Source organism: Schistocerca cancellata, chromosome 2, assembly GCF_023864275.1.
Source record: "Schistocerca cancellata isolate TAMUIC-IGC-003103 chromosome 2, iqSchCanc2.1, whole genome shotgun sequence".
Classification (NCBI taxonomy): Eukaryota; Metazoa; Arthropoda; class Insecta; order Orthoptera; family Acrididae; genus Schistocerca; species Schistocerca cancellata.
This window is the reverse complement of record NC_064627.1, coordinates 972148969-972163922: the sequence shown is the minus strand read 5'-3', so window position 1 is coordinate 972163922 and position 14954 is coordinate 972148969. Positions and strand designations below refer to the sequence as shown.

Sequence of the window (14954 nt, the reverse complement as noted above, 5' to 3'; positions counted from 1 at the left end):
TATACATGGTGATCCAGCTGCCCCTGACGATGGGTTTTATGCAACCGTCAACGCCTTCAAATACTATGCGCAAAATTTTATTTTCAGATTCTCACGCATGCTGCAAGCAACCCATTAGTCTCTCTCTCTCACTCTCTCCCTTTTTTTTTTTTAAAAAAAAAGAGGGCCTCTTTGTTGGAAATTTATTGTAGTTAAATTTTGAGGTGGGACACGTTTTCACTACAGACCGTAGTCTTCGTATTGGTTCAAATGGCTCTGAACAGTATGGGACTTAATATCTGAGGTCATCAGTCCCCTAGACTTAGAACTACGTAAACCTAACTAACGTAAGGACATGACACACATCCATGCCCGAGGCAGGATTCGAACCTGCGACCGTAGAAGCCGCGTGGTTCCGGACTGAAGCGCCTAGAACCGCCCGGCCACCGCAGCCGGCTAGTCTTCGTATTATTCAAGAAAAACGCACAAAAGTGGCCTCCAGCGATAACGTATCACAGAAAAAAAATTCAACTCCATTAATTTTTCTACAAAAAGTACTTCTCATTTTTTTCTGTAGGACTAATAGTTTGCACATAGCGAGCGAGAGAATATAAAATATGATGTTTTTTTAAAAAATTTTTTAAGGCATTGTGGGTTGCTTGCAAGAAACCCATCGCTAGGGGCAGCTGACTCGTCCTATATTGAAACAGCCTAAGAGAGCTCGTCGTATTATGTGCTGCATCATCCTCATAAAGTCTGAGAAGAGGCAGTCCTCTCACACTGCCTTAGGTTTCGCTGCTGAATCGAGTTCTGTTTACTAGAAAATCTTAAATCCAATCGCATATGTGGTCAGATACTTCGTGTGTGCTTTTGTTTTAGTAGGTGCCGGTGTGGAACGGTAGTGAAGGATTTACGAAATCGAGGAACAGGATCACAACCTTAGACGCGCTACTAGCTCTCTTCTGGATCTCACGAACGGAGCAAGCTGGTGTCACAAAGTTGACTCCTACAAAGAAATTGTTTGAACTTCCCACCAGGTCCAGTGACCTAACTTCTGCCGAGCAATATTTTTTTAAATTTTTAAATACTTTCCAAATAACTTTACGGTGCTGGTCGGAACATAGTTCAGGTGCCACTACCTTTTCAGCTGTCCTCTGCGAGCAGAAGATCCGTTCCGCAACCACCAACGAAAATTTTGTTTCGTGTTCTCCGAATGCCGCTTTCCTCTAGTCATCTAAAACTCCAGGAAACAGCATTTCCTCGTTTGTTGTTTTTAAGGAGATGGTTCAAATGGCTCTGAGGACTATGGGACTCAACATCTTAGGTCATAAGTGCCCTAGAACTTAGAACTACTTAAACCTAACTAACCTAAGGACATCACACACACCCATGCCCGAGGCAGGATTCGAACCTGCGACCGTAGCAGTCCCGCGGTTCCGGACTGCAGCGCCAGAACCGCACGGCCACCGCGGCCGGCCTTTAAGGAGATGTGGTTCGCTGAGAGCAGTAATTAATGTTTACGTACTTTGCTTCAGGAATCCGACGATGTTATCCTTAGAGTAGCGAACAGGATATTTGTGAAGCAGAATTTTACCATTAAAGAGCGGTTCAAGCAGTCCGCGAAAAAATTCATGGCTGGAGCAGAAGAAATGGATTTTAAGGATCTAGGAGCGGCCGGAGCAATAAATTCTTGGGTAGCAGGCATAACAAATGGAAGAATAAAAGAAGTAATTGGAAAAGGTAAGTGACTTCAGGTTTTATCTTATCATTTACAAATTTTGTCGTGACTTTGCAATAATGTCAGTATGTCTTTAAATCGTTTTTAACATCCAATAGTTTGCGCTACCTATATGATTTCTGCTTTATTCATGCTCCACGTCACCCGTTTCGTAAGGGAATCATTATTTATGCTTGCCGTATGTAAGATGTGGCAGCCTACACAAAATAAGCGCTGCCATAAAGAAATGAAAACGCACTTGATAATAACAATTGCTCTCGGAAAGACACTATGTGTAAGACGAAGCCAATTAGGCTTTCCAAACGGGTGCAGCTGAGAGGTTTTACGCATTAGATACCTCATCATCATCATCATCATCATCATTTAAGACTGATTATGCCTTTCAGCGTTCAGTCTGGAGCATAGCCCCCCTTATACAGTTCCTCCATGATCCCCTATTCAGTGCTAACATTGGTGCCTCTTCTGATGTTAAACCTATTACTTCAAAATCATTCTCAACCGAATCCAGGTACCTTTTCCTCGGTCTGCCCCGACTCCTCCTACCCTCTACTGCTGAATCCATGAGTCTCTTGGGTAACCTTGCTTCTCCCATGCGTGTAACATGACCCCACCATCTAAGCCTGTTCGCCCTGACTGCTACATCTATAGAGTTCATTCCCAGTTTTTCTTTGATTTCCTCATTGTGCACACCCTCCTGCCATTGTTCCCATCTACTAGTACCTGCAATCATCCTAGCTACTTTCATATCCGTAACCTCAACCTTGTTGATGAGGTAACCTGAATCCACCTAGCTTTCGCTCCCATACAACAAAGTTGGTCGAAAGATTGAACGGTGCACAGATAACTTAGTCTTGGTACTGACTTCCTTCTTGCAGAAGAGAGTAGATCGTAGCTGAGCGCTCACTGCATTAGCTTTGCTACACCTCGCTTCCAGTTCTTTCACTATGTTGCCATCCTGTGAGAATATGCATCCTAAGTACTTGAAACCATCCACCTGTTCTAACTTTGTTCCTCCTATTTGGCACTCAATCCGTTTATATTTCTTTCCCACTGACATTACTTTCGTTTTGGAGATGCTAATCTTCATACCATAGTCCTTACATTTCTGACCTAGCTCTGAAATATTACTTTGCAAACTTTCAATCGAATCTGCCATCACAACTAAGTCATCCGCAAAAGCAAGACTGCTTATTTTGTGTTCAAATATCTTAATCTCACCCAGCCAGTCTATTGTTTTCAACATATGATCCATAAATAATATGAACAACAGTGGAGACAGGTTGCAGCCTTGTCTTACCCCTGAAACTACTCTGAACCATGAACTCAATTTACCTTCAACTCTAACTGCTGCCTGACTATCCATGTAAAGACCTTTAATTGCTTGCAAAAGTTTGCCTCCTATTCCATAATCTTGTAGAACAGACAATAACTTCCTCCTAGGAACCCGGTCATATGCCTTTTCTAGATCTATAAAGCATAGATACAATTCCCTGTTCCACTCATAACACTTCTCCATTATTTGCTGTAAGCTAAATATCTGGTCCTGACAACCTCTAAGAGGCCTAAACCCACACTGATTTTCATCCAATTGGTCCTCAACTAATACTCGCACTTTCCTTTCAACAATACCTGAGAAGATTTTACCCACAACGCTGATTAAAGAGATACCTCTGTAGTTGTTACAATCTTTTCTGTTTCCATGTTTAAAGATTGGTGTGATTACTGCTTTTGTCCAGTCTGATGGAACCTGTCCCGACTCCCAGGCCATTTCAATTATCCTGTGTAGTCATTTAAGACCTGACATTCCACTGTATTTGATGAGTTCCGACTTAATTTCATCCATCCCAGCCGCTTTATTGCACTGCAATCTATTGATCATTTTTTCCATTTCCTCAAATGTGATACCTGATTCTTCAAAATATCCCATGCATCCACAGACGCAGAAACAACTTATAACTCACTACAAAGCCGAATACAATAGTACCTCTAAATGTCAGTATGATATGTGTAACAGGTACCTGTTAATTCCAAGTATGAAAGATAAACTAGTATTTCATGAAAGACCACCAGGTGGCTGTAAAAAAATCTGCACAATGTCCTACCTGAAATGACTTGGCGACTGACTTATAATCGAAGGTGAAACAGTACCAAATATGCCAAAGAAACAGCTTCCCTATGCTAGAGTCACCAACGTTCTATATCCATTCAATGATACCATTAACAACATTACGTAAAAGACATAACATTTATTAATGGTGCACTAAATCAGTTCTTCTTAAACTGGTAAGAGTGGACAGTTATTTGTAACACACAGCGTGCGGAAGCAATATTGTACTTCTTTTTAGGTTAGGCCTGGCAAAAATTTGTGTCCACTTAGATGGGAACTTCTTCTAAGAGGTTACAATTAAAATACATTTATACTAACTAGGACAGTACTCGATACTGAAGTCAGTGGTGTCTCACGTTCGCAAACTGCTCTTTCAGCCACCCGTGTTTACTGGAATGTTTTTGCTTCTGTTACCCTACACTTTCACCCGTGTCAGTTTCCGCTATTAATTATATTACACCCTGTGTGCAAATTTTACACTTGGTGCCCCAAGCAGCCACTTGTGCCTTAAAGTGGCCCTGCTTGTGGCCCAGCCTTTCACCAGAATGTAATAACACAAGACGCAAAAGATGTATAATATTATCTCCTCAAAAATCTTGGAAACGTATAGAAACAAATCAAACAAATTTTGCCAAACACTTTTCACAAGAATGTAATTTAAGTGAGCAACGACGATTTCCTCACAACGGAGCAACAGAAATATAGCAGTAAAACGAAAAGAACAAAAACGCTTTCACTTCTGTGAGGGGGTTTCAATAAGTAATGCAACACATTTTTTTCTTTGAAAGCAGGTTGATTTTATTCAGGATTTCAATTTGTTTTTTTGGTCATCAGTCTACTGACTGGTTTGATGCGGCCCGCCACGAATTCCTTTCCTGTGCTAACCTCTTCATCTCAGAGTAACACTTGCAACCTACGTCCTCAATTATTTGCTTGACGTATTCCAATCTCTGTCTTCCTCTACAGTTTTTGCCCTCTACAGCTCCCTCTAGTACCATGGAAGTAATTCCCTCATACCTTAAAAGTAAAGTAAATGATCTGAAAAGTTAATATCATGTCAGGAGTGATGCTAAAATAATAATGTGTTAAGTTTCAGTTTAATAACTTTAACAGTTTTCGAAATTTGGACGTTTTATGTAAAAATCATCGGCGCAACAGGAAGGAGCTAGAAACTTCAAAATTTATATTCGGATTCCTTTTTCATTATAATTTAATAGAAACAGCATGATGGATCTCACAAAGTAGTATTTTGATTGAAATTATGATTTTCTGTTTTTGTGTCCTAAGAATATGGGAGTAAGATAGATTAAGTAAGTGATTAGATAAAGCTAGGATGTCTAGATATAGGTAGAAGGGAGATACTCTATAATAACAAGGATGCGAGAAGTTTCCAAAAGGTAGCTATAAAACTATAGCTGTAGCGTCTCTCCAAAGGGCAAGTTCAGAGCTGATCTATTGTGTGTAGTGCAACTAAAATAATTCTCTCGCCAAAAGTATTTAACCTAGTCACATCAGAATTTTATTACAAATACTTACCTGTGTGCTGATTGTACAATTAAATTGAGAGCTTCATTGGCCTTCAGCAAATGAAGCAATTAACTATTTAGTAACTTGAAGTGGTGCTTTACTAGCCGAGTGGCTATGTAGGAAGGCAAATGTCGGTTGCGCCTTCGGCGGTCCGCACCGCGGCTATATAAATAAGAGCGCTGCGAGCTAGAGTCAGGCCCCAGTTCTCTTCTAGATTCGTATACGCGCGCACTCCGTGTCGGAAGCCGCGTCGCGTCTGTGCAGTTACAAGGAACAACCTTGCATGCCGTATTATGTAACTCGGTATGCACGTAACAATGACTTGGCATTGGGGTAAAGTGTTAATTGCGGAACGACTACAGTGATTTATTCGCAGTTTGCGTATGTCGTATTTTCACGTGTCGCCGCAGGACATTACTAGCGTGGCGTTTGATGAGTATTAACATCAAAATTTGGCGAGCATTCACTTTGAACATTTACATCGATAGCTATTATTGAACAGTTTCGTTATCTAGAGATAATAGGATCCGCGCATTAGACTCTGAACAGCTCTGATAGTACAAGAACTGGTAGTAGCATTGCTTGGGTAGACATTTGTCTGAAACTTTACGCTTTATCGTTTTCAGAATATAGTGAAAATTGTTATAGTAAACTGCATTTTCTATGAATCCCAAGACATCATACTAAATCCTCAGCGTAATGAACTTCAATGATCAATTACTTTATTTCTCCATCAGAGTGGGCACAATCAACTTTAATTACAGGCATCACGTTTTTGCTAATCACTTTCTGGTTGCCAACATTGTAGTTAGAGAGCCTGTGTTGAGAACGGCAACAATAGAACAAATTTTCCACCCGCCACCCCACAGTCTTGTCACGGACCATGCGGCTTTCCCCGTCGGAGGTTCGAGTCGTCCCTTGGACATGGGTGTGTGTGTTGTCCATAGCGTAAGTTAGTTTAAGTTAGATTAAGTGGCGTGTAAGCTTAGGGACCAATGACCTTAGCAGACTGGTCCCGTAAGATCTCACCACGAATTTACAAATTTACTACCAAGACAGACGTCCAATTGTGCAGCGAGGTGTTTGACTGTGATCCGTCTATAACCTTGAATGAGAGTGTCCGCACGTTCGAACATTTGAAGTCACAGCTGCGTGCGGCTGGCTGGCACGAGGGTGACCAGACGGGTTTGCGCAGACTTGTTCCGATAATGACAGACGCCTCACCCAACGACTCATTGTGCTTTTGTTCACTGCTTGGTCTTCGTAGACATTCTGCTAGCGCCTATGAACATCTGCGATGCTCTGATTTCCGCTAAAAGAAACTCAGTGGCAGCACTCTGCTTGGAACGCAAGTCCGTTACCGACACCATTTTGAAGGCTACGTGTTTCCCCGCCACCTATTAGAACTTCGTGAAACTATAGTGGCTGCAGCGGCAATATTCCGCGATGTCCCACAACAAATTCCGAATTTTTTCAACCGAAATTGGCACGATTACACTTAATTCATGTGCTGGTGGGCGTACCACATTGATCGTGAATAATTCGAAACAATGCCGTCTACATAACTGCAGTACAGTGGCAGAAAAAAAAATTGTAATCTCACTGTGAAAGTCTCCAGGTACAACGTAACGTAACTGTTTATAAAATTTTGGACTGGTAATTATATCAATGGATTTTAACTTATTTTTTCTTTGTAGAAATATTGAAATAATAATGACTGATGATTACCATTTTAACTCAGGAAAGATGAGAACATTTTAGTTCGATACAGAATAGTTCACACAGGCAAAAATGCAACTAAAGGTCATTCAAATCATTGTATTTTCAATTATATTGTGTATGACATCACTGGGTGATGAATTTACAAACCAAAGTATTGTCTAAATGAGGAATAATAACAGGTCCTCGGCATGTTATCACAGCTGTCCAGATGTAGGAAGATGCTGACAGCGCCTCTAGCTACCTCAATGAGCAATTTCACACTTGCTTGATCGTAATTCATCTCCACGTCTACTGGTATCGACGTCTTCTCCAAACACGTATAATCCTCTTGTTATCGCCCATTTACATATGATCAGCTGACAGCATGACATCGCCAGCAACTCCAAAACTGGCTCTGAGCACTATGACATTTAACATCTGAGGTCATCAGTACCCTAGACTTAAAACTAATTAAACCTAACTAACCTAAGGACATCACACACATCCACGCCCGAGGCAGGATTCGAACCTGCGACCGTAGCAGCCGCGTGGTTTCAGACTGAAGCGCCTAGAACAGCTCGGCCACAGCGGCCGTTGCAGCTCCTCTCCTGCACTCGTGATGATATCGCTAGGACCCTAGACGACTGAAAAACCGTGGCCAGTCAGATGAGACCCGTTTTCAGTTGGTAAGAACTGATGGTAGGGTTGGACTGCGGCTCATACCGTGCGATGCCATGAACTCAAGTTGTCAATATGGCACTGTTCAAGCTGGTGGTGGCTCTACAATGGTGTCAGCTGTTTTTACATGGAATTTCCTGGGTCCTCTCTTTCAACTGAACCAATCATCGACTGGAAATAGCTATGTTAGACAACTTGGAGACCATTTGCAGCCATTCTTGAAATTCAGAAACCCAAACAACGATGAGATTTTTGTGGACGACAATGCGTCATGCCACCGGGCCAAAATTGTCCACGACAACGTTCTGAACAGCTCGAGCGACATGAATCCCATCGAACATTTATGGAGCGTAATCGAGAGGTAAAATCTTCCACCGGCAAAACTTCCACAATTATGGACTGCTATAGAGACAGATGGTTCGATATTTCTGCAGGGCTCTTCCAACGACTTTGTTGATCCCAAGCCGGCCGAAGTGGCCGTGCGGTTAAAGGCGCTGCAGTCTGGAACCGCAAGACCGCTACGGTCGCAGGTTCGAATCCTGCCTCGGGCATGGATGTTTGTGATGTCCTTAGGTTAGTTAGGTTTAACTAGTTCTAAGTTCTAGGGGACTAATGACCTCAGCAGTTGAGTCCCATAGTGCTCAGAGCCATTTTTTTGTTGATCCCATGCCACGCCGAGTTTCTTCACTACACCGGAAAAAGAAGTACGATCTTAGCAGGTTTCCCAAGACGTTTGCCACCTCAGTGCATTTTCGTTAAAAATGTATAACAGATCATCTGTGTTTATGCAAAGCTGCATAAATGCTTTCTTTGAAGTATTAGATAGAAACAAAGGCTGGGTGAAGAGCGACGTTTTTTCAAATAATGTTTCTACCTTCTAATACCCTTAATGGCAAGAAAATAATCGGCAAATGCCAGAGTGTCCCCCCAGTCAGAGAATTAGTGTAGGGGGAGCAGATGCAGGTATCCAGTATCGCCCTACACTGCTAGGTCCTAGTGTAAGTGGCTTGCTGTTGCCTTCCTCCGACCTGCTCTGAAGTGTGAAGTGTGTGTGTGTATGTGTGTGTGTGTGTGTGTGTGTGTGTGTGTGTGTGTGTGTATGTATGTATCTGTGTCGTGTGGATCACTGTGATGAATGGTTGTGCAGTTGAATCTGTGTTGTTATGGATGACTAGAAGAGACAGAATGACGTTAGATGCCGGCTTGTAGCCTACTACTCTTAAATAGCCCCCAAAGGGTCCACCAACCATATGCAACGCACGGATCAGCATCGACAGTGTCACATTCCCTCACCTCATAAGACACCGCAGAGAGCTTTGGAATTTAATCTAGGACATCGACATAAAGAGCTCCTTCCCTTACCAGCCTAATCATGGCAGTGAATATTTTCGACCGCAAGGATTCGAACCGCCTTACCTTCTAGTCGAGCGCCTCTGCACCAGTTTGCGTTAGTGATCTCTTCTAAGGAGGAGGGTAATCTAGCAGAGCTAACATAATTATCAGTATATTAGTTGTTGTTCTTATGGTCTTCAGTCCAGAGACTGTTTTGATGCAGCTCCCCATGCTACTGTATCCTGTGCAAGACTCTTCCTTTCCGAGTAAAACCAACATCCTTCTGAATCTGCTAACTGTCTTCATCTCTTGGCCTTCCTCTACGATTTTTACGCTCCACGCTTCCCTCCAACACTAAATTGGTGATCGCGTGATGCCTCAGAACATGTCCTACCAACCGATCCCTTCTTCTAGTCAGGTTGTGCCACAAATTCCTCCACTCCCCAATTATATTCAGCACCTCCTCATTAGTTACGTGATCTACCAATCCAATCTTCAGCATTCTTCTGTAGCACCACATTTCGAAAGCTTCTATCCTATTCTTGTCTAAAATATTTACCGCCCATGTTTCTCTTCCACACATGGGTACACTCCAAACAAATACTTTCAGAAAAGATTTCCTTACAAATCTATACTCTATGTTAACAAATTCCTCTTCTTCAGAAACGCTTTTCTTGGCATTGCCAGTCTACATTTTGTATCCTCTCTACATCGACCATTATCAGTTATTTTGCTCCCCCAAATAGCAAAACTCATTTACTGCTTGAAGTGTCTCATTTCCTAATCTGATTACCTCACCTGATTTAATTCGAATACATTCCATTATCCTCGTTTGCCTTTTGCTGATGTTCGTCTTCTATCTTCCTTTCAAGGCACTGTCCATTCCGTTCTACTGCTCTTCCACGTCCTATGCTGTCTCTGACAGAATTACAAAGTCGTCAGCAAACGTCAAACTTTTTATTTCTTCTCCATGGATTCTAATTCCTACGCCAAATTTTTCTTTTGTTTCCCTCATTGCTTGCTCAATATACAGATTGAATAACGTCACAGATAGGCTTCAACCTTGTCTCACTCCCTTCTCAACTACGGCTTCCCTTTCATGCCCCTCGACTCTTATAACTGCCATCTGTCTTCTTTAAAACTTGTAAATAGCCTCTCGCTCCTTGTATTTTACTCCTGCCATCTTCAGAATTTGAAAGAGGGTATTCCTGTCAACGTTGTCAAAACCTTTCTCTAATTCTACAAACGGTAGAAACCTAGATTGGCCGTTACTTAATCTATCTTCTAAGATAAGTCCTCGGTTCAGTATATTAGTACTAGTCATAACGTTTTATCAGTGTCCTTAACAAGAGTAGCTTACAATGCCTACTTCTGCCTATTGATGTATAATGCGACGACTTTCACTTCCATGAAGGTCGTCCTTCACGATGGGATTTGTGGAACACTATGTGTGAATGAATGACGGAGTGGATTATGTTCAAATGTCAGTAACGAACAATTATTTCAGGTGCTCTTGGTGAACGCACTCGTATGGTACTGGTCAATGCGGTTTACTTCAAGGGCAACTGGAGCGTACAGTTCAACAAATATTTCACGGAGCCTCGGCCTTTCCATTCACCATCACAGCCAACTAAAGATGTCGACACCATGTTCGTCAAGAATCGATATATGTATGCAGAGATAAATGAGCTTAATTCTCAGGTCATCCAGCTTCCGTACAAGGTATTTCGTCTGAAGAGACATGAATTACATTATTTTAATAGGCAAACGGAGGAAACATACAGTAATGAGATTCTTAAATCTTGATTGGCTTGTATTGCGTTTTTTGCAAGAAATCACAACGTTGTACGTATGTTATTGAACAACTAAAAGACAAATTTTTGGTAGTAAACCAATTTCGTGTCGGTTTAACCATTAAAACGAATAGTAAAAGAAGTTGCGTTGTATCCATACCGTAACTAATTAGATGGGAATAAGATGTAAACTTGTTTTAATAATCAGTATGCAAATAATGTATGATATTATTATCACGTAATGGAGTCTAAAGTAACGGTATTTTGCATAGCTATTGAGCCAGCCACCAACGTTTTAATACTTTTCATGTTATACAGACAATAATGTTGAAAAAAGTACTACTGCTTCTGTTCATAATAATGCTCATACAGAGCAAACATTCATGTTTTTATGGTGAGAATAATTAATGTACTAATCTCTGAAGCTACTTGTACTGACTTTTAAATAATTCCCTGTCTATATACTTGTTACAGCATAAAATATAGTAAAATAAGAATTTAGTTACACAGCTCCATACAATGTTTGTCAAGGTACGAGGGCATTCATTTATTAAGGTCCGATCAGTTGCGAAATGGAGACCACAATGAAAATCAAATAGTTTTTATTTGCAACAGTTAGCTACACCTTTCAGCTACTACTTTACATGGTTACCTTTCCGACTTAGACGTTCTGTCGTAGCGTAGTCAAGTTGCCAGTATCCTTGCCATAGAAGGCTTTCCGCTAATTCTCGAAGCTGGCCTGCAACTCGATGTCTGTTCAAAATATTGTCTTCATAGCCAGCAGTTCACGTGAGTTCTTTATTGCCTTTGCGGTATGCTGCCGAGCGTTATCATGAAGAAGGAGATGAATGACAGTTATATTTTGTGGGGTGCATGAAATCAGGCGAAATCTGTCAGCAGGTACTCATACGTGGCAAGAGACACTATTTTCTAGGCATTTTCACATGCTCACTGTTGGCTTAAAACTGAAAAGAGGAACGTGACGCAATCGACATGAACTCTACAGACACTGCCCAACCTATCTGTGCGAAGCTTCTGCGGATTTTCGCTGTGGTTTCTATTTCGCGACCGATCGGACCCGAATAAACGGATAGCCCTCATATTATTGTAGTCTCTAGTTGATTACTTTGCTGCGCATTTTATGTAATATCAGTTTAATTATGTTTTTTGATCTCATTTCTCATCAGGGTAACAGAATAAGTATGTTGATAATTTTACCCAGAGAATTAAATGGTCTACCTGAGGTCGAGAAGAATCTTACGAATGTATCTCTTCAAGAAATAACGTCCAGAATGTACAACGCCGAGGTACATGTATATTTACCTAAATTCAAAATGGAGTACGAAGCAGGACTTACAGGAGCGCTCGAGAAAGTAAGTGTAATTCTGATACCTAGAAGTAATACTGAAGGAGTGCATTTTTGACATGTTACAGTTTTTACTTCCATGAAAATGCTGTATTTCTCAATTGCTGTATTAGTTGGCAACGTTAAGTCACGTAAATGTAAATTTGCTCATAGGGAGCAGGGTTCTATGATGCAGTAAGAACCGACAACTTAACATTCTTTAGGAAAATATTATATATGGTGAAGGGCATATCCATATGAACAGATATCAATAATTATTTCTGTAACAATTGACGTCAGTATTTCAATTATTGTGAACTCGATAAATTTTGTCACTGATATGAGAATTACATTTTCTTCTCCTTTGTTGTCCGCCCCCGGTAGCTGAGTGGTCAGCTCCGCTCAGAGACTGGGTGTTGTGTTGTTCTAATCATCATCATTTCATCACCATCGAAGCGCAAGTCGCCGAAGTGGCGTGAAATCGAAAGACTTGCACCAGGCGACCGGTCTACCCAACGGGAGGCCCTCGTCACATGCCATTATTATTATTCTCCTTTGTTGATCTTAATTTAATTTGTGGACCGTTAATATGCTATTTGATCGCCTTTGCTCGAGCACATTTTTCGTGCAACACTACGCTCTTTAAAGTGTAGCGTCCGTATACTGCTTGTAACCTTAGTAAAATCTTTCAGCAATGCTATTCGACGTACGACGTATGGACATCCCTTGTTTTCAGCGTGCGATTAGTATAATCTCTTTTTATTTTACGGACTTCCACAACTATTTTCTAGCTATAAAAGGAAGCCTCTATGAACTGTTAGGACTAAAACTTAAACAGAAGTACCAAAAGGGTGATTATTTCTCTTTTTTGTGGAAATAAGTGCTATACTGTAGCCACAACCTAGCATTATGATCCAATCAATGGCACCAACGATCTGTAACAGAGAGAAAACCAGGCTGAAACCTGCTGTCATTAGAATTTCAAACACATATGACAATTACATCCCTCGCTAGTATAAAAAGCTAAAACGGTAAGACAGCTATCCAGACAGCAAGTAACCAACGCCGCCAAAACAAGCTATACCCTCTGTTTAGGGAGGCCCAAGAGATTGCATTATAGAGGACTCGAAGTATGGTGCAGCAGCAACAAAGGCCAAATAAAATTAAAAAGAAACGTATTCAGAATATCGTCACCGTCGTTGACATTTGCCGATCACTGGCAGTATCGCCATTGTCCTGGAATAGCTCCTCCCATCAACTGCGATGACGCCACAAAATTCCCCAACATTGTGACACTTTTTAGGTATGTTGTACGTGATGATGATGAAGTCCCATACTCCGTGACGGAGTGTAGGGGAACGATGCGGGAGATCCGCACCGCCGTACTAGGCAAGGTCCTAGTGGAGGTGGTTTGCCATTGCCTTCCTCCGACCCTAATGGGGATGAAGACGACACTACAACACCCAGTCATCTCGAGGCAGGAAAAAATCCCTGACACCGCCGGGAATCGAACCCGGGACCCCGTGCTCGGGAAGCGAGAACGCTAACGCGAGACCACGAGCAGCGGACATTAACCCCCTTAATATTTCATGTTTTACTCAACATAGCTACACACCTCTTCTTTTGAATTCCGTCTTTTCAAAAGATCTATCTCTTATAGGAGGGGATGGGTGAATTTCTTGTGTGTGTCACTTGATTGAGAGCGCACGTCACCCAGCTATGTGACACTCCACAGGGGAAAAATCATTCACAGTGGATGTGTCACATTGTTGTAGTGCATTTATCGGAATTAACACATTACAGTTCCTAAAAGCAGTTAAATTGTAGCCCACAACACATCCAAAAGTAAACTTCCGGATAGGAATCTTAAAAAGCAAATCTTGATTCTTGTAGGTACAAACACACACATTCACATAAAAAAAAACGGGAACTGAACCAGGAAAATCACTTCATTTCCAAACTGTTTCCTTAAAATAATCAACAAACTCGACTTAGACCAATCTTCTAGTGTCCGCATGTGAAATCATCCGCTCTTTGACCGACTGTCGCATGTTCGTAGTGCCTCTCCCCTCCCTTCCCCCTCCCCCGTACTTTAACTCAGGATTAAGATTTTCAGCCGTATAAGTCAGATAAAATAGGGCCAGTTCTCTCGTCGCACTGCCACACATCATCATACAGATTGACACTTTAGTAGCATTTTTAATAATTTCTGGGTACTTGCAACCTCTTTTTGCTGTGACTTTCGTAGAAGCTAGTTCGTCTGTTAAGTCTCATTCGTCATAACTTCAAATACTCTCTGCAGAGACGCCCTGCTATTCAGTTTCCAGATCATCGAAAAACACATTCAGCATTGATCCTTGTTCTGCATCGCGAAATGCTCTCTGACGCTCTCACCCTCAACTTCCCATGTCTTCACAAAAACATGTCATCCCACTTTCTTCTGTCAGATTATCCTTGATCTCAGGAACAGTGCGACCAGCTCGTGTTAAATAATGCTTCACAATCAGCTTCAGTTCGAATTTATCATTTGGAAAACCACAGATCGTAAGAGCGATTACATGGCCACAGATTATATTCTCTTCAAGCTCCTCGTTGTCTGCCTAGGTTGTGAGAGGTCAAAGATCGATTTTCCTTTTTCAGTTTCATCCTCTTATAAATCACATTTCGGTGTATTCTATACCCTTTATTAGCTTGGGGAGCTATGGTCTTTTCACTCTTCACTTCATCCGAGATCTTTTCCAGCAATTCCGGTGA

General features: G+C 41.5%; 1 protein-coding gene across 2 annotated transcripts in view; it reads left to right on the top strand.

Moving 5' to 3' along the window:
• The window catches only part of LOC126162939 (serpin B6-like), a 65046-nt gene that overhangs the window by 20333 nt on the left and 29759 nt on the right, over window positions 1-14954 (top strand). For both annotated transcript variants that reach the window (XM_049919770.1, XM_049919768.1), the window contains exons 4-6: window positions 1515-1719; window positions 10570-10784; window positions 12043-12228. In XM_049919770.1, coding sequence (XP_049775727.1) covers window positions 1515-1719; window positions 10570-10784; window positions 12043-12228 — 606 coding nt within the window. The remainder of the gene's footprint in view (window positions 1-1514; window positions 1720-10569; window positions 10785-12042; window positions 12229-14954) is intronic.